The 18996-nt window shown below is 37.6% G+C and overlaps 1 protein-coding gene across 8 annotated transcripts in view; it reads right to left on the bottom strand.

Moving 5' to 3' along the window:
* The window catches only part of csmd3 (CUB and Sushi multiple domains 3), a 709139-nt gene that overhangs the window by 242669 nt on the left and 447474 nt on the right, over positions 1-18996 (bottom strand). For all 8 annotated transcript variants that reach the window (XR_010005888.1, XM_062980075.1, XM_062980076.1 and 5 more), the window contains 4 exons: positions 13537-13719; positions 11339-11665; positions 6603-6797; positions 4435-4573 (listed from right to left, as the gene is read on the bottom strand). Coding sequence is in view for 7 of the 8 variants with exons in the window: in XM_062980075.1 (XP_062836145.1) it covers positions 4435-4573; positions 6603-6797; positions 11339-11665; positions 13537-13719 (844 nt within the window). In the remaining variant the exon portion in view is untranslated. The remainder of the gene's footprint in view (positions 1-4434; positions 4574-6602; positions 6798-11338; positions 11666-13536; positions 13720-18996) is intronic.

The following is an 18996-nucleotide window of genomic DNA, read 5'->3' as shown; positions in this document are numbered from 1 at the left end:
CAGGACTTTAGTATGAAGAAACTAGGACAGTGAAGTCAGTCTTATAATCCCTTCACTATTGTAATCAAGCAGATATCAATATATGTAGTTAATAATTTCTGAACCCTATCTGGCACCCCAGTAAGTCCCTGTCCTTAAAGTTCCAATGCAGAGATGAATGTAATTATCCAAGTTCACAATTTGAATGAAATGTGCTCGAAAAACATTAAATTTCAAATTTATTATCAATAGCTGAATGAAAATCTCAACATTTTCAAAAATGACATATATTATAAATACAAGGATATCACTGTAATACAAAGGTAAATACAAGTCTCCTGCTCCCAGCTTCGGCAGGAAACTTCTTTGACACAGGCATAAAAAACCCGTCCCACGGATGACAACATGTATGGAACTGAATTGTCATTATGTGAAAAAATACTGTAATACCTATGCTATAATCCATGTAAGTTTTATTAAAATATATTCATTTTCTGTATTTTTTGAAAAATTTTGTAACCTTACTTTCCAGATATCCCTCATACATTTGTACTTTAATTCGAGGGCACCCACCTCATTGATTGGGTGAAAGAAAAGCATGACTTGGCTAGATTCCTTTTCTTCACTTTCTTTTCCCGCATCAATTTTCAGAATGTCATACAGAGACAGCTCCCTAAGAAAAAGTCTGTGAAGGCTCAATATGTTACTAGCCCCGTTTGTTCAAAAATAGAAGTGGGGGCAGGAAGCAAAAAGTTTTGGATTTTGGAATCTTTCAGATTCCCAGAAAAAGGAGAGTCAGTCTATATTTATATTCTTATCATGTTATCACAACAGAAATGACTGTACACTAAGTAAGATTGGTCTATGCTGCAAAATACATTTTAATTGCAAAGAAAAATTTTGTAATAATTTCTCTAAATTTCCCAAATTCATTATGTAAGCAACTTAGAAAAAAATGTGGTGAAGCTAAAACTGAACTATGTGCAGTTTGGAAACTATTTCTGACTGTTGTGGTAGAATTTTTGAGCAGGGTCAACCTGGCTAGGAGACTGCCCAAATAGCAGGTATGGAAAGCTATATTTCAGAAGAAGGAACTAGTAAAATTACCTTTGAGTATTTCATGCTTAAGAAAACTGTATAACATTCATGGAGACACAACACGTCAAAAGAAAAGTTGAATACACATACATAACTAACCATTCTCACATGAACTACATCTCTCACAAGGAAGGGATATAGTATAAACAGTCCCCAAGTTGCAAACAAGATAGGGTCTGTAGGTTTGTTTTTAAGTTAAATTTGTTTGTAAGTCGGAGCAGGTACATTTTAAGTGTAACTCTAACCAAATATGTAGGGGGGGGGGTGCATGCACGCAGACACACACACACACACACACACACACACACAGAGAGAGAGAGAGAGAGAGAGAGAGAGAGAGAGAGAGAGAGAGAGAGAGAGAATAGACAGAATAGGGAAGAATAGGGATAGAACAGGGAAGGTTAGCACCCTTGTTAAGTTTGTTTTGCTGTCTGTGCTCCTGTTCAGAAGATTTCACATCCCTTTCTGTTCCTGTGAGAACTGGATTTTGAAAAAAAATTGGCTTGATGTGGAAAGAAGGATTGGTGATAAGGCTTCAGTGGAGACACCTATTTCTCATGATAACTCTTCCAGGAGTGAATTTCCTTTTTGCAATTTTATTCACTTCTTGTTGGCTCTCTCTCTCATCTCCACCCCTCATGAGTCGTTTGTAAACTGGGTGTTTGTAACTTGGGGACTTCCTGTAGTTGATGAATTGTATTCTTCCTGAGTCTTGTTAATTTCATTGAAAATGTTCTCTGTTGTCCCCAGTAAAGAGAAATCTACCCCATACAACCAGGAATAAATATTGAGCTTCTTACAAGAAAATATAATTACCAATGTTTCTCTCCCTCCATCCCTTCCATTCCCCTCTCAGGGATTTCGGGTGGGTGTTTGTGAGTGTGTAAGTGTAGAGAGAGATAAAGAGAGAGAGAATATGGGAGTTCCCAAAGATGGCTTAGCTAAGCCCTTGCAGTCTTTCCATAAAGCAAGTGACAGAATTAATTTTGGTACAGTCATTCTGAGCCCTTCGTACTTATAATGCCTTCTCAACGGAACAACAGTCCATTTCTTTTTCACATTTATATTATTACTGCTGGTGGTGTATAAAATAAATAAACATTTCGTTAGAAGCAAAATTTAAAAAATGAATTCAAACCTGAAATTTCATAATCAATGACATAAGAGAAATGGGCAGTAAGGACAAAAAAACAATGTGAGAGGGTAGTATGCATTTATCTAGCTGTTATTATTCTTCTTGTAATTTTGTGCCTTCTAGTCATTTCCAACTGATGATAACTGTAAGGTGGATGTATCATGGGGGTTTCTTGACAGATTTGCTTAAAGTAGGGATGGACTTATACATGAGTAATAATAATAGCAATGCAGTAGTAGTAGTAGTAACAGAAGAGTTGGCTGCAAATTTCTAGTTGTGTTTGAAAGATGAAAATGTGAGTATGTTATATGGAGGGAGATCAATGCTCTGTATAGCTATGCTAGAGAGAATTCTGCAGAGTTTCAAAAGGGATATGGTCTTGATTTCATTGTTTTCTTTGGAATTCTATTTGTATTGGTGATCCATTCTTTGCATTGAGCTGCAAGATTTCTTTTTCATGCATGGAAATAATACAATGTTTTGCATGCAAGCAATAATTTTATTGACATTGTCATTGTTTTGTTAACATTTTCCCTTATATTTTTATCTGAATCTTAACTGGTCAGATTTTTAAAATGCTAACATGGTTTCATCTGCATTCTTTTTCTCTGAAGTTTTCTTGCAAATAGTAAGTCTCAAGTGTCAAAATGGATTATTCCATCAGGAATCTCAGCTCCAGTGAAATTCTGTTCAACTCCTAGCCTCAAATTTACCAGATCTGCAACTTGGGATAAGTTTCAGAGTGGTGCCTGATACTTTCTTTGACTATTTTTATATTTTCATTGTTCTGTTCATAATGGCCAGGTGAAAGCTCATAATAAACTCAAAAGCAAGATGCTAATGCAATGTGTTTGTGATGGTGGGATATATTTTCCTGCACTAGTGATAAAAAATATACACTGCCTTTGATACTGGAGATAAAATAGACATTAAGATTAATAGATATTGATAACACACAAATAACGCTTTAAAGTTGTTGTTCATATCTGATGGTATTACTTTCCATAGCTTAATTATTCCTGTATTTAAAAAGAATAAACTTCCCCCCACCCGCGCAGCTGGGGGAGGGAAGTGGATTTGCCCCCTCCCAACGAAGGAGAGACTTCTGGAAGGGGGCGGGGCTTCTAGGAAGCTGCCTGCCTCTTGGTTCACTCACTTTTGGAGCTTCGACCCACCCGCCCACCGCTAACAGTATAGCAATAGTGTGGTCGCTTAGATGGGCCGGGTAGGAATTTTTTCCCTCCCATGTTCTGGGAGGGTTTTTTCGCCTACCCTATACTGTGTGGAGTGGTAAATTGGGAGGTGTGGTCATTTAATTAGGTGGTCAGCAGAATGCTTAGGGGAATCTCTTATTTTGGTGTGCACCACAAGGCACCTCTGTTTTGGTGTTGGCCAGAGGCGTGAATCCTCGCTTAGGGTTTGTACAGCCCCGGCAAGGGTGAACGATTATGGCCTTGGAATGGGAGACTTTGACCTCATTTGTTTCGGAGGCAAAACTCTCCAAAACATTCCCCTTTAGGTCATCCAGGTTTAGATAGACTGGGGACCTGGTGTTTCGCCCTAAATTCAGTCTTAATGGATGGTCGGGTATGACCACTGATATTGGCTTATGCCTTACCAAATTCTTAGATGGCTAAGGATTTTTGGCCCTAGTTCCAAATTAAAGTTAAATAGGTAACTATCAATAAAGTTGCCCAGTTTTAAACCCAAGTTTACTTGTCTTGTCTCGTTATTTCGGAGGGTTGGAGGGCAAAACCCTACTTATTTGTGCCTGACATGAATCCTTCACCATTCAGTTTCACTGGATGTCCCTGAATTACAATATTATAGGACACAAATATTTGTGAAAAGCCTGTGTCTTGCTGTGACATCTTATCAATTTCAGTAAATGTTATTAACCAGATGTGGTGGTGATAAAATCAACAACAAATGTGGCTTTTTGAGTAAAAGAATAGCAAAGAAATATAGGACCAAATTTGAGGTTTAAAACTTTTGTAGTACATTTAAAGTATTTCTCAATCATTGCATGAACTGGGTTAAATTAGCATACATTCCAATGGTAATTTTTATTATAAGTTAACATTTTTGCACAAATAAAAACAAGAAAGAATAATGTCTGTAAAATGAAAATTATCTTTCCCTTTATATGAAAGTGGAAGTAAATAATTTCCAAGTTATTAGTAAGAAGTGGAAATATAAGGAGAAAAAGCTTTTGTCAAGACCTTTCAAATGTAATTTTGATAGAGTGTCCTGGTTCAGCTTCAATCACCCACTCACAATTCAAGGAGTCTTTATAGTACCCAGGCCAGCCTGGAGAAAGGATAACTCCACTGGGGGAAGAAAAATGCCCACCGCATGGAGCTGAAAAGAAGAAAACAACAAATTGTTTCTGTCAGCTACATCTGTTTCAGTTCTCTTGCTAAGAAAGAAAAGGAAGTTATAATGTGGCTGGGAAAAAATGTATACAGCATCGCAAACCTTGTAACAGGAGAACTGATGTTTGTTCATTCTTAAAACAACCCTAAAAAGCCTGAAGACAAACCAAGTCAAGAGCTAAAAACAGGAAAATGATACATGTAGTAGTGTAGCACAGAATATAGCATTACAAGTATGCTTCATGTGTTTATTACATTTTTATATGTTATTTTTCTATCACTCTTTTCTCTTTGTAGATAGACATGGATTATATGCCTTTTGTCTATTCCTAAAACATAACTGGAAAAAGGAAAGTGGGAATAACAGTACTTTTCAATTAAAATGATATGGGGGAGAGAGAGACATATATAGTTTTTATCTCTAGTCAGGCCTCTGAGATACAGAATGCATTATGTGGAATGCAAGTTCCTATTCCTTTTCTAGTTAGTACACTATGTCATAATTTCACTGTTTTCAATGGTATTAACATTCAGCAACCTAGCTATGCATTAAAACCACAAAGACCAAGTTGTTGGGCAGGAAGGTCTCACTGAAATTTTAACTGACCTATAATTTGACACTATGGATCGGACTTGAGATAAAGTATCTTTGCAGAACTTCCCCATGAGAATACAAAGCACACGATCTACTATATGGTCCTTCAACCATAGCACAGAACAAAGTAATGAGATACTTAAAGTTAGTGCAGTCCGTTGATAATGACAATTGCCTACTGGAGCTGAAAAAATGTTTCATTCTTTGCCTGTGGTCTCCCATTATCCATCTTCACTAGTCATTCTCATGTTCTAGTATTACTGCAAAATGAGAAAAATGTCTCCCTCTTCCCTCTTCCATTAGATGCATAGTTCTCTAGTCCTGTACTATTTCCCATCATGTTCACATTTTATTCTAAATTAAGCTTGAGAAAGCAAAACCCCAAAAAGCAAAGCATTCAACTAACAAAAAACAACAAGCAGTATAATCTTCCCATATGGGAGAACTTCCCTGGATCATTTAAATTGCCTTGGTTTGCATCTGCTTCTGCTTAACAGTATGGTATTAGATGTGTGATGTGTACAACTAAACATAGATTTCAATTGTAGCAGCACGTACAGTTGAATCATAATTTTCTATAAAGGCGTGATGACTTTAGAAGTTTTATTTACAATTCATTTTCCTGAAATTCATTTTTTCCACACAGGTTGTATGCTGCATCAGTATGCTTGTTTATGTTCTCAAAGACCTAAAAAAGGTTAGTGTGAAAGTACTTACCACCTTTAGAAGCCATTTTGATTCTTCAGCAAAACTTCTTTTATATACTTGATAACATTACCTTTAATTATTCTTTCCACCAATTTACCCAGAACAGATGTTAAGCCAATCACCTAGTAATTGCCTGGATTCCCCCTAGATTGCTTTATACAAAACTGATGTTTAATTGGACATTCTCCAGTCTTCTACTACAAACACGTCACAATTTTTTTGCTAGAAATCAAGGAACTTCAGGCAAATAAGATTAGGCCAGGTTATTGCACAGAACTAGAATATTTGATCTGTAATTCAAATATCTGTTTTCAATCAATTTATTAAACACTTTTCCCTTGTATTACATTCTTCTGGAATCCAGAGTTACTGAAAGCAGTTTAAATGAATAAATAAAACTATCAAGATCCCTAACATGTTAGATAACTATTTTATCCTAATAAATAGACAACTGGAAATCAATTGCAAGGAAAATGTTTTAACATGTTATACAAAAGTAATGGTTTGTGTACTGAACAAAAATATAAAATCACAAAGGTATTCTGCAATGCAAGAAGTGCAAAAAAATCAATGAAATGGAAAAACAAGCAACTATATTCACCCTTCTGTATAGACATGATGAAAGCAAAAGCACTTAACGTACAGGCCATAAACTCCAAAACTACAATCATACAGTGCACATAACTAAATTACACAAAAACACCAAACTTACCTCCACACTTAGGGATAGGTCCACTCCACATAACTTTTCCATCCACCAGTACACAAGTAATTGTTTCAGTTCCTTGAGTCTTAATAAAACCTTCTTCACAAATGACAGAGATGGAACTTCCCAACTGAAAGTTGTCACCAAACCGGCGTGCATTGATTGGTATTCCAGGATCAGGACACTCGTTGTGGCCAAAAGCTTTAAAACAAAATCAGGAAGAATTAAAGATAACTACTATTCTAGATCACCAATTTTAGTAATATTCTTCTCACTGCAAGTCAATCGGTATAATTTGGTATGTGTGAATAAAGGAGCACTTTCCTGTTTCCTGTGCATAAAATGCTGTTTCTGCAACAAAAAATCCATATATTTTCAACATAAATCCTGAATTTCTACACAGAAAAGAATGATTTTCAGTTTTATGCATAAAAAGATCATGTTTGAAATTTACACAGAATTTCTTCACTGAATAAACTCTGAATTGTATCTGGATCTGGATCTTGAGAAACACATTTTTGCTGATTTAAAAATATTTTCTAGCATTTCTAAACCAGTTTAAGAATCACTGATCTAGACAATTTAGAAAAGATTAATTTTGTTTTCCCATATCACTAAATCAAAACATATAGGAACATAAGAAAAACCAAAATCATATGTAATCCAGCATCATGGTCACACAATGGCCAATATGAAGATTTTAGCAGGATACAAGTATAATTTTGTCTCCTATCACATGATTACTACCAACTGACATAAAAAATCAACATGCCTTGAATATCTGAGGTGACAGAAAGTCATCTTGATGAGCAACCATATAGTCTCTGGCAGTATTTTCTACAACTAAATTCTATGTTGTATGAAAGAACAGATTTTTCTGCTATGTAGCTTCAGAGTACTCCACAAAATCTGCCATTATGAAGAAAAGGGGAGGGGGGAGGTTCCTATCAGCCTAGACTCATATAATAATAGAGTTGGAAGAGACCACATGGGCCATCTAGTCCAACCTCCTGACATGCAGGAAAAGAACAAAGAACCCCTGACAGATGGCCATCCAGCCTCGGTTTAAAAGCCTCCAAGGAAGGAGCTTCCACCACACTCCAAGGCAGAGAGTTCCACTGATGAACAGTCAGGAAATTCTTTCTAATGTTCAGGTGGAATCTCATTTCCTGTAACTGGAACCCATTGCTCTGAGTCCTAGTCTCCAGGGCAGCAGAAAATAAATCTTCTCCCTCTTCCTTATGAAATCCTTTCAGATATTTAAACATGGTGATCATGTCTTCCTCTCATCCTTCTCTTCTGCAGACTAAAAATACCCAGCTCTTGAAGCTGCTCCTCATAGGACATGTTCTCCACATAATGCACAGTTTGAACTACCCTATTGTGCTTGTTCTATGGAGCTTCTTTTCAAAGCTAAATAGCTTCAAATGTTTTACTTCTGAGCTAAAGCTAAGCTAAGGTTCCAAACGTTCTCTAATGGAGGAGTTGCTTCATTACATTGCCCTTTTTCTAATGTTTTTCAAACATACATTTTTTTGAAAGTGTGATATTTAGACTGCACACATTCCACTTGGGAGCCTGTCATGGATTTGTATTAAGATACTATAATATGAACAAATGCATTTCCCATGCATTTATGTAATTTATCATTTTAAAGCTGTTGTTGATTTGCCATGTTCATCAAGGTGCCAACCACCACAACAAGATCCCCTTTCATGTTCCCATCACCTGATATCTCTTCGGTGTAACTATACCATATGTTTCCATTTATATTAAATCAGTGGTTCTCAACCCGTGGGTCCCCGGATGTTTTGGCCTTCAACTTCCAGAAATCTTAACAGCTGGTAAACTGGCTGGGATTTCTGGAAATTGTAGGCCAAAACACCTGGGGACCCATAGGTTGAGGACCACTATATTAAGTGATTAAAAACAAATGGTAACAAATATAAAGAGATTATCAATCCATTAACAAATTTAAAATTTGGCAGACATTCCATAATACTGGATTACACATAGTTGCCACACACAAAAGGTGGATATAAATATCAATAAGACTGAACTCTTTTGAGTGCTTAGTTATGATCCACTGCAAAACTGGAACTTTCTTCTAGGCAAGTATTCCAGGATTATCAACATCTGAACAGTTCACATTTTAGGAAACTCAATTTAATTTTCCAGAAGAAAAACACTGCATAGTCCACAGGGCTTGAAATATCAAAGCTAAGTCAGGCTCTGAAATTAATATTTGACTATACTCGGACAAAAAGCACAGTGTCTTAATTTAGGTTAACATCTAGCATCAGAAAAACATGACAAAATGTGAAAAGTAAAAAAAAAAAAAGAGAATCACGAGTGGCAAACAAGTTGTTTTATATAACAAACTGATATGACATATGTCAGAGCTAATTTAAATTATAATGTTCTGTGATTATATTTTGACAACTTATTGGTGACAGCGCTTGCCACCAGTGTCAAATCAGAAAAGAGTAAACTTATATTATTACCAATTGCATAAATTCATTGGGTTATTTTATATAAGCCTGATAGTGTTCAGAAAGGTCACTATAAAGAGTTATCTACCATTTTTGCCATGAAATGTTAACATTCCGGTCTCAAAAGTGACAGATACTAGATCATAACCCTGGAGGGGAATTCTCAAAATATGAAACCTAGCTCAAGTCTATTTTGTTTTGTAATAAAACACTATATAATATCAAATATGCACTCCTTGTTGCATATGTTTCCTTTTGAGAGTGGTAGTTCTTCTAGGGAATAACACTGGGTCAAACAAACAATTGTGAAGAACAGTATCAGATTTCTACGGATGGCTGGAAATACTGATTCTCATGAGAGATTGTTAGACCATGTTCTAGGTACCAGAAATCATGCAAAATCTACCTAGCATACTTCCCATTGTTCACAAGATATTGTCTACAGTAATGTGGAAATTGTTTGAGACACAATTTGTTATCTAATTTATTTTTGTATAAATAGAGAGGGCATTTAGCAACAGCAACAACTTTTGAGTTATTCCCAGGGTGAATTAGTTTGATATTACTTTTTTCCAGTTGTGTGCATGATTGTATGTGTGTTTGAGTTGTTAGCCAACTTATGGTGACCCATGAATATCATACAGATTTCGTAGGCAAGAAATACCCAACACTATTTTGGCCAAATCTTTCCTCTGAAACATAATGTTTATTGTTGGTTTCCCGTCCAAGTACAAAACAGGCCTTACCCTGCTAAGCTTCCAAGATCAGTCAGGATCTGATGCCTAAGTTATTCCATTGAAAAACAATAAACCCTGTCCTATATAGGATTTGCCGTTAGAGAGAACAACCATGATTTGTAATTTTGCCCAATAGAAATTAGCCCAATAATTTTTAAATTAGTAAAAGCACCATAGGCTATTTTTGGTAGCCACTGAATGATAAAAACGATAAGTAAAGGTAAAGGTTTCCCCTTGACTGACATTAAGTCTAGTCTGTCTGAAGCTGAAGAGCCAGTGTTGTCCGTAGATGCCTCCAAGGTCATGTGGCCAGCATTACTGCATGGGGCACAGTTACCTTCTAAACAAAGCAGTACCTATTGATCTACTCACATTTGCATGTTTCAAAACTGCTAGGTTGGCAGAAGCTGGGGCTAACAGCAGGAGCTCATCCCACTCCCCAGATTTGAACACTGACCTTTTGGTTTTCAAGTTCAGCAGCTCAGCGGTTTAACCCACTGTATTACTGGGGGCTCCCAAAAATGATATTGAGATGGTATTTTATAGATTTGTTCTAGCTGCACACTGGCTTTCCTTTCAAAACAGGAATCTAGGGAGATAGAACTATATACAGTAGAGTCTCACTTATCCAAGCCTTGCTTATCCAACATTCTGGATTATCACATTTTTGTAGTCAATGTTTTCAATACATTGTGATATTTTGGTGCTAAATTCGTAAATACAGTAATTACTACATAGCATTACTGCGTATTGAACTACTTTTTCTGTCAAATTTGTTGCATAACATGATGTTTGGTGCTTAATTTGTAAAATCATAACCTAATTTGATGTTTAATAGGCTTCTCCTTAATCTCTCCTTATTATCCAACATATTCGCTTATCCAACGTTCTGCCGGCCCGTTTATGTTGGATAAGTGCGACTCTACTGTGTGTGTATTGAAACAATAAAACAATCATTAATATCACTTCAACAGTTGTGAGTGTGGAACTTGATTGAAATTCCATCGGAGCAAATATGGGGTAACCATGCAGGAATAAGACTTCTCCAATATTCCTGACAAGGAAATCTCTACATCAATAGTAGAGATTCAATCTCTTTCAATAGTAGGCAGATGGAGTAGGGAATTATTTATTATTTTGACTGAAATCAGACTGGATATAAGGTCATTTCAAATTGACAAGATACATAAACAAATAATGTAACATCCAGTACAAAGGAAATAGAAGTTGGTTGTAGCAATCAATAAACACAACATGGTCCATTTAAACTCATCACAACTGGAAATGATGTTTACCCATATGCTTTTAATGAAAATGTAAAAAAAAAAAAGAAGAAGAAGAAAGAAAAAAGAAAAAGGACAGTTGTAAAAAGCCAGGAAGGAAAGAGAGAATAGAGGAGGGAAGATAGCCTATATTGGAATGGGGGGGAAACTCTTTCCCTGAACTCTGTACAGCGGAATTATGTGACAACTGTTAAGTTCAAAAAGCTAAATTGAATTAGAAAGCTACTCACTGTTATATGTGATGTTAAATCCTCGACCTGACATTGAGTGGTCAGCTTGAAATTCCAGACGCAAAATATGACTGTTACTAGTCAGATGGGATGGCACTTCAGCTCCAGTAAATGTGCCAAGCACTGGAGAATCTGAAAAGTCACCATCTTTAATGGCAAGGAAGTCGAACTGAGATTCCAAGTCAAAATCATTAAAAGAGAGATGAATTCGGCTCCCAGGATCTGAGATGATTGTCCAGATGCAGTTCAAATTATTTCCATAACCTTCTGGGTAGTCAGGAGAAAGAACGGTCCCCATTGGTGCCGTGAAATTAGAAAGGCAAGGAACTATCAAAAGTCAGGAAAGAAACGAAAAGTGATTAACTAGGAGAAAGTAGCCTTTCCAATCACATGTTCTACTAAAAACCCAATTCTTCAATGTCTATATGTATCTCTCTAAAAGATGAGAAAAGTATCATGTAATAACAATGAGAGAACCTAAGAAAATCATGGATTCAGAACCATGTAGCTGATACAAGCTGATTTGAACCACTATAGAATTAACACGGTTTAACAACACTTTAACTGCCATGACTCAATGATATAAAATCATGGAAACTCTGGTTTCACAAAGTCTTAAGCTAAACAGTGCTGTAAATCTCACAATTCCATAGTATGGGAAGGAGATAAAGGAGTGATTCCTCCACTCCTCACTCTTCTCTTGCATCACTTCATCTCTCTGGTTATCATCACCACAGGTACTCTTGTCATGCCCGAAGGTCACTGAAAAGGGCAAAACCATGGGGGCAAAGTAAGGGTCATGACTGAATGGCACTGAACTGGATCCATCACTGCTTGACCATATGACCATCACCCAGTCACCATGTGATGTGGGTGGCCTTTGGTGACATCAATGCAGCGTATCTTACTCTGGATCACCATTGTTTTTTCTAGCCAGTGAAGATGTACTCAAAGACTGTTGGGTAGGTTCTCCTTGATTTCGCTCTTTGTTATCCCAAAGGAGCCTATCTGCAGGCAAAAGCCTCTTTCTAGAGATGGTCAACTGTAGCAAAACAAATACAAGTATCTGACAATTGTATTCCCCTAATTATCTGTTATTGTTTCTTTTCCAAACTAACAACAAATTGAAGGGTAAAATAAAGCAGTTATGGTATACTGAAATCACAATAGACCTCACAATTTGTCTATGTCTAGCAAATCACATGGCAGTAATCATTTTCTTTCTTTCTTTTTTGGAAAGTGTGCAAATGAAAAATTATAAACTGAGGACAATTAGAGTTAGAAAGCAAATATTGCAATGATAATTTGTATTTCACAAATACATATAGGAATTGCATTAGAAACAAAGTGTTTCATTGATTTCCCTTGTTCACTTGACAATATTTTATAGTTAAGGCTGCTACTTCAGTAACTATAATGCAATTTATATAATTTTCACTGAGTAATTATGATGTTTGTATGTATATTTCTTAGAATATTCTGTGCAACACTGAAGGATTTGTTTATACTTTTCATGTATTCTATAAATTATAATCCACTCCAGAGTTAGACAATTTTACTCTGTGTTATATCAATACTAGACAGTCAGAATTTCTGTCTCTTAGATTATGTACATATTAAAATATATTCATGTATAATGCATTGTGGGACATGTAAATAATTGAAAACTTCATGACTGTAATTCAGCCATTTGCAACTTTATGAAATATAATACGTTTCTATTTTATTTAATTTCATCTATAAAATAGTACATCACAAAGATAAAATATAAGATATACTACTTTTATATGAAATTAACTATTGCAGCATTGTATTAAGAGACCCATTTATCCCTTTCACAAGAAATATTAAACATTACAGAAACTGAAATTTTAACTGCCGGTTCTCTATATCCACAGATTCTGTATGGATAGATTAACTGCTTTACATTTTATTTTTTAAAAACCTAAAGGCAAGCCCTAATTTATATAAAGGGCACTATTTCATGAAACTATTGTATATAATGAAACCTGGTCATCCACAGATTTTGGTATCTATGGTGAATCCTGGATCCAAACCCCAGTAAATACAGAAGTCTCACTGAACTCAGAATTACCTCTAGTAACAACATTAAAAGCTTGTAACAATTAAGTATCCATTTTTATTCACGTATTTCAGATTTCAATTAAAAATAATTGCCATAAAAGTTTTGTACTCACAAATGCAGATTGGTATATTTGCTGACCACTGGTTGTTCTCTTGACAAACAATAGATTTTTCTCCAATGAGTTCAAACCCAAACTGACATTCAAACCTTAACACGTCACGATTGGAAAATCCATCCCCTTCTCTGATACCATACAATGGAGTCCCAGGATCCCCACAGCTTTCTTTTTCAATTTCTGGTTTAAAAAGAAGCAGCAAATACACAATTCACAGTCCAAAAAACAAATGAAATAGTAAATAGGTATTCTTTCAAACAGAAATAAAAGTAGCTGGTAATGGGGTAAGGGAACTGTAATGATACACATTTGTCATAATCCAAAATTTTCATTTATAAATTCTCATTTTCAGTCATTTTCAGTAATATGTAAAAAAAAAAGGGGGGGATTATTATTTTAAAATTATATTTTTATTTACATTTTTTCAAGATGATATAGAAAAGACATATTAATACTATAAAGATTATTTATGTTTATTTGTTGTTGTTTTATGTATTGTCAAAGGCTTTCACAGCCAGAATCACTGGATGTTGTGTGGTTTTTGGGCTGTATAGCCGTGTTCTAGCAACATTTTTTCCAGATGTTTCACTGACGTCTGTGACTAGCATCTTCAGAGGAGCCACAGATGCAGGTAAAACATCAAGAGAAAATGCTGCGAAACATAGCCATACAGCCTGGAAATCACACAATAACCTACTGTTGTTTTGCATCGATTAAAAGCCGATGGTCTGAAAAGGGCTGGTCTACTGCCAGAATTTTGAACCATCTCAAATAATGGATTATGACTAAGGTCAAGATTAGATATATGACTGACTGATGCCTGCAGTGTCACATTTTCTCAAAAATGATATTTAGACTGAATCTTCATAGCATAAGTGAATGATTTTCAGTCACTGGCGGGGGAGGGGTGTAAACACATAGCCATTCCTGACATTTTTTTAACAAAAGTCCAAAAATTAGATATCAATTGTATACTGAATTTCAAAATCAACTGATATATTGTGCATGATTGCCATAAGTATACAACAAACTGTCAGCCCTCTGTGGTTTGTTGTATGTTTTCTGGGCTGTATGGCCATGTTCCAGAAGTATTCTCTCCTGACGTTTCACCCACATCTATGGCAGGCATTCTCAGAGGTTCTATCTCCATGAATTATGTATTTGTAGATTGAACCATCCATGGTTTGATTTTTGTTTTTAAGAAATCCAATAAGCAAATATTGATTTTTTTTCATTTTGTATGAGGGAAAATATTTTACAACATTTTGCATATAGTACTACCTGAGCATCCACAGATTTTGGCATCCACTGGGCCTGTCATATTTCCAATGTTTATCTCTTCACAAAAACTAGAGCAAATTGGGTGAAAATTGTTCAGAGATGCTAAGCAAACTTCTTATATGACCGAGATCTGAAACTGGATCTCCACTCCAAAGTCAAGCACATGTCCCCCTGTTCTTGCCAGCTTAGTCACATTAGTCACTAGAACATTTGTTTATTTGTTTATATGCATTTAACATTAATTAACTGGACAATTATTTTGTTAATGGGTACGAAGCTTTCTGGAGAACGAATCAAGCAAATGAATACACTACCAAACAAATCTGCCTTAAAGTGTCTTAATTAGAACTATTTATTTCTTTATTTTTTAACGACCTGTTTCTTTATATATCCTCTGGGGAAGATGGGTGGGGCTGTAGGCTTAAAGAGCCAGAGAGCTTGTTGTAGGTTCTAAAATGCTGCGCATGCGTGAGATTTTCTACCATATGTGCAATTTCACAGATACCACGAAGGAGAAATGCAAAACTCAAATTTTACACTTCTGCAGCAGACTTCATGAAATACAGCAATTTCAACACAAACTTTCTAGTAATAATACAGTCACAGCTCCTTTGCTGTTTTAAACATTTTCATTCATGCAATGCTTCCCATCAGAAAATATATTTTCTTCCAGTCTTCATTTCTGTTCATGGAGACAAGCATGGAAGAGAAACTTGCCAGTGTCAAATAGGCTGCAAGCCAGGAGCTTACGGTGAGTAAACCCTGGAGCAAACATTCAGTAAGCCCACAATCATACAACAAACACTCGCCCTTTGGGAGTGGCCCAAACTTGTTGACCTTAATTACTCCAGTTACTCAGCCTGTGGGTTGTAATTAACTAGCGTGAGTCTTTTTCTCTTTACACACATCCAGTAGTGATCTTGTAAGAACTTATCCATGTATCTTAATAAAAGTGAATATGAAAAAGACAGGGAACTATTTTTGAAATTTATTAAAAATAAGAAAAATACACAACTTTGGTCTGAGTGTTTCAAATATGTTTGAAGCAGGAAAGGAATAATTCTATATTAGAAATATCTATAAACAACATTGTCATCCAGGAAGATATCTGTTATAAATGTATAAAATAGTAATGTCTTCTATCCAGGATACAGGAAGCCAACAGAGAAGATTGGGGGGGGGGGGCAACTGTACCACTGTACTACATTTTTTAGTGGCCAAAACATGTAATGCCTGTAATACAATTGTGGAATAAAATACATTTAAAAATTGTGGGGGGGGGAGGAAGCAGTAAAATTGCTACCTTTAGTATAACTGGGGGTCATTAATACATTTATAAGTCAACTGATAGTATGGAGACCACATGAATCATAGGGCCTTTCTACACAGGCCCAAATGCAAAGAAAACTGGCATTTAAAATGCTGTTTTATCACGTTTCTTGGCCACACAGTGGCCCAAAACCCCATCTTTTTGTCTGGGATTAGCTACCTTACCCACCCTTGCCAATTCGTAATTAGCAGGGGAGGTCATGGGGATTGTCTGCCCTCCCTGATGCTGTTTAACCCTTAAAAACAAAAGAAAAGCCCGCTTAGGAGTCAGGATGCTTCTCTTACATTCCTGGGGCTGGAAAATGAAACTAAAGAATTTGGAGAGGGGAGGCAGGAAAATTTCCCCTCCAAACCAGTCTCGATTCTAGTTTCACTTCCTACCACTGGAGCAACGGCAATTTGAAGAAACAGATAAAAAGTTAAGTATTTTTCATGCTGCCCGGCCTCCTGCTGATTTTCCACTCCAAATCTCCTTCCTACCATGTTGTTTATCTTTTTAAAAATAAACAGTATTGAGACCTTCTTGCATGAATTTGCATTTAACATGTGGTTTTTTAGTCCCATAGCTTATAAACTTCAATGATCTTTTGAAGCATCAGTCTTTTGAATCAAAACAGCTTGAGATTTTTCATATTCTCTTTATCATGGTCTTTATAAATCAAATGACATTACATATTAATAAATTTTTTTGCTTTTCAACACAGAAAAAGTTTAAACTGTTGTTTTTCTTCAGTCGAGCCATTTCACACTGACAAGCAACTAAGTTTCTGAATCCTAGTCATTTGAATGAGTAAAGGTTCCAGATTCATTTATACATATTACCAGGGATGGCTCTTCCCTCTAAAATCCTCACAATGGGATTGGAACCTGGAGTCAGTGATATGTGACTGTCTATTCAAAGAAATGAAGGTCCTGATTAAAGTGAATAAAAATAAGCAGAAAAGCCCATCTTTAATAAGAGAACATGATGGCACTGGATACCTTAATTATATTTTATAATGAGAAGGCTCTGAGATGTGCTTTTCATTTTTGGAAGTTTTAGCAGTCTTTGCATGATATTTTGCAAAATTTTAGCAATATGTGCACAATGTGCATGTCACTTAAAAATGGGAGGTAACATGAATGCTTAGGACTAATTGTCTGCATACTATTAATTTCATTAAAAAAACTCTTGAGGCCGTATGTATTCAAAGACCATTGAACAATATCAGTGGATGAGTTCAATAGATGAGTGAGAAAGGACAAAAAGTAAAAGTGAGGAAACACACAATGAAGGAAAAACAGAAACACAAAGATATGAAGAAGAGGTTTGGGACTATAACTCAGAGAGGAACATATTCCATATAAATCTGGCTGTGTTCAACAACCAGTCCAAAGCATGACCAAACCAGGAACCTGCATCTTCAGGGAAGTATAACCATATCCAGCACAGACTGAATTCAGGGGTGGTTCAACCGTTAGGTGAGCTAGGCTGTTTCTGAAGGCGCCATCCTCTAGGGGGTGCTGTTGAGGCAACTCCGCCCAGGTGTGGCCTTCCTGCCTCCACAGCCACGGCCTGGTCTGACTCCGTGGCGGCCGTGGCCAAGCCACAGGAAGGCCACGCCTGAGAAGAGGTGCCTCAACGACGCTCCCTAGAGGATGGCGTCTTCAGAAACCGTTGAGGCACCTCTGCCGAGGCGTGGCCTTCCTGCCTCCACAGCCTGGCCTGGCCAAGTCTCCTTGGGAAGGTGTCTTTGGCAGGGAAGAGACAGCCCTTAGGCGCAGGCCAGGATGACTTCCCTGTCCTTAAAAGGGCAGCAGGGTGGCCTGGTTGGAGGCCAGGCCAGACCAAGGAGGCAGGAAGGCCTCTTACCTGCTGGGACCTCTGGCGACCCGTCCCGAGGCAGGCGGCGGGACCGAGAGGTAAACTGACGCCGAGAGGGGCGGATGGTTGTGCCATGCAGCCGCTTGGCCCTGCCCTGCATCTGGTGGATGTCTCTGGCCCTGCACCGCCTCTGGCGGATGGGCAAGATGGGCAGGGTGACCACTGCATATGCTCCATGTGGCCGCTTGGCCCCGCCCCGATACGGTTTACCGAGAGGTAAACCGGCTCCGAGATGGTTGGCCACTTGTGCCATACGGTCGCTTGGCCCTGCCCCATATCCTTCAAGGATACGGGGTGGGGCCAAGTGGTCACATGGTGTATGCACAGTGGTTGGAGAGGGCATCTCGTTGTTCGGACTGCCTCTGGAAGATGGGCTGATGGGCGGGGCACCCTTCTCTGACCACTGCGCATGCGCCATGAGGCCACTTGGCCCTGCCCCGTATCCTTGAAGGATACGGGGCGGGGCCAAGCGGCCGTATGGCGCAAGCTGCCGCCCATCTTGGTGCCGGTTTATTGCTAGGTCCTGCTGCCTGCCTCAGGAAGGGGTTGCCAGAGGCCCCCAGCAAGTAAGAGGCCTTCCTGCCTCTGCGGCCACAGCCTGTGCTGGCCTTCGCCCTTGAGGCCACCTCTCCAGGCTGCCTGGCATGTTCCAGAAGCATTCTCTCCTGACGTTTCACCCACATCTATGGCAGACATCCTCAGAGCTTCTGAGGTCTGTTGGAAGCTAGGTAAATGGGGCTTATATATCTGTGAAAAGTCCAGGGTGGGAGAAAGAGTTCTTGTCTGTTTCAGGCTAGTGTGAATGTTGCAATTGGCCAGCTTGATTAGCATTTAATGGTCTTGCAGTTTCAAAGCCTGGCTGCTTCCTCCCTAGGGGTATCTTTGGTTGGGAGGTGTTAGCTGGCCCTGATTGTTTCCTGTCTGGATTTCCCCTGTTTTCAGAGTGTTCTTCTTTATTTAGGCTTTTCCTTAATCCTTCATTA

The sequence above is a fragment of the Anolis carolinensis genome, chromosome 4 (genome assembly GCF_035594765.1).
Source record: "Anolis carolinensis isolate JA03-04 chromosome 4, rAnoCar3.1.pri, whole genome shotgun sequence".
In the NCBI taxonomy this organism is placed as follows: Eukaryota; Metazoa; Chordata; class Lepidosauria; order Squamata; family Dactyloidae; genus Anolis; species Anolis carolinensis.
This window is presented reverse-complemented; position numbering and strand designations above follow the sequence as displayed.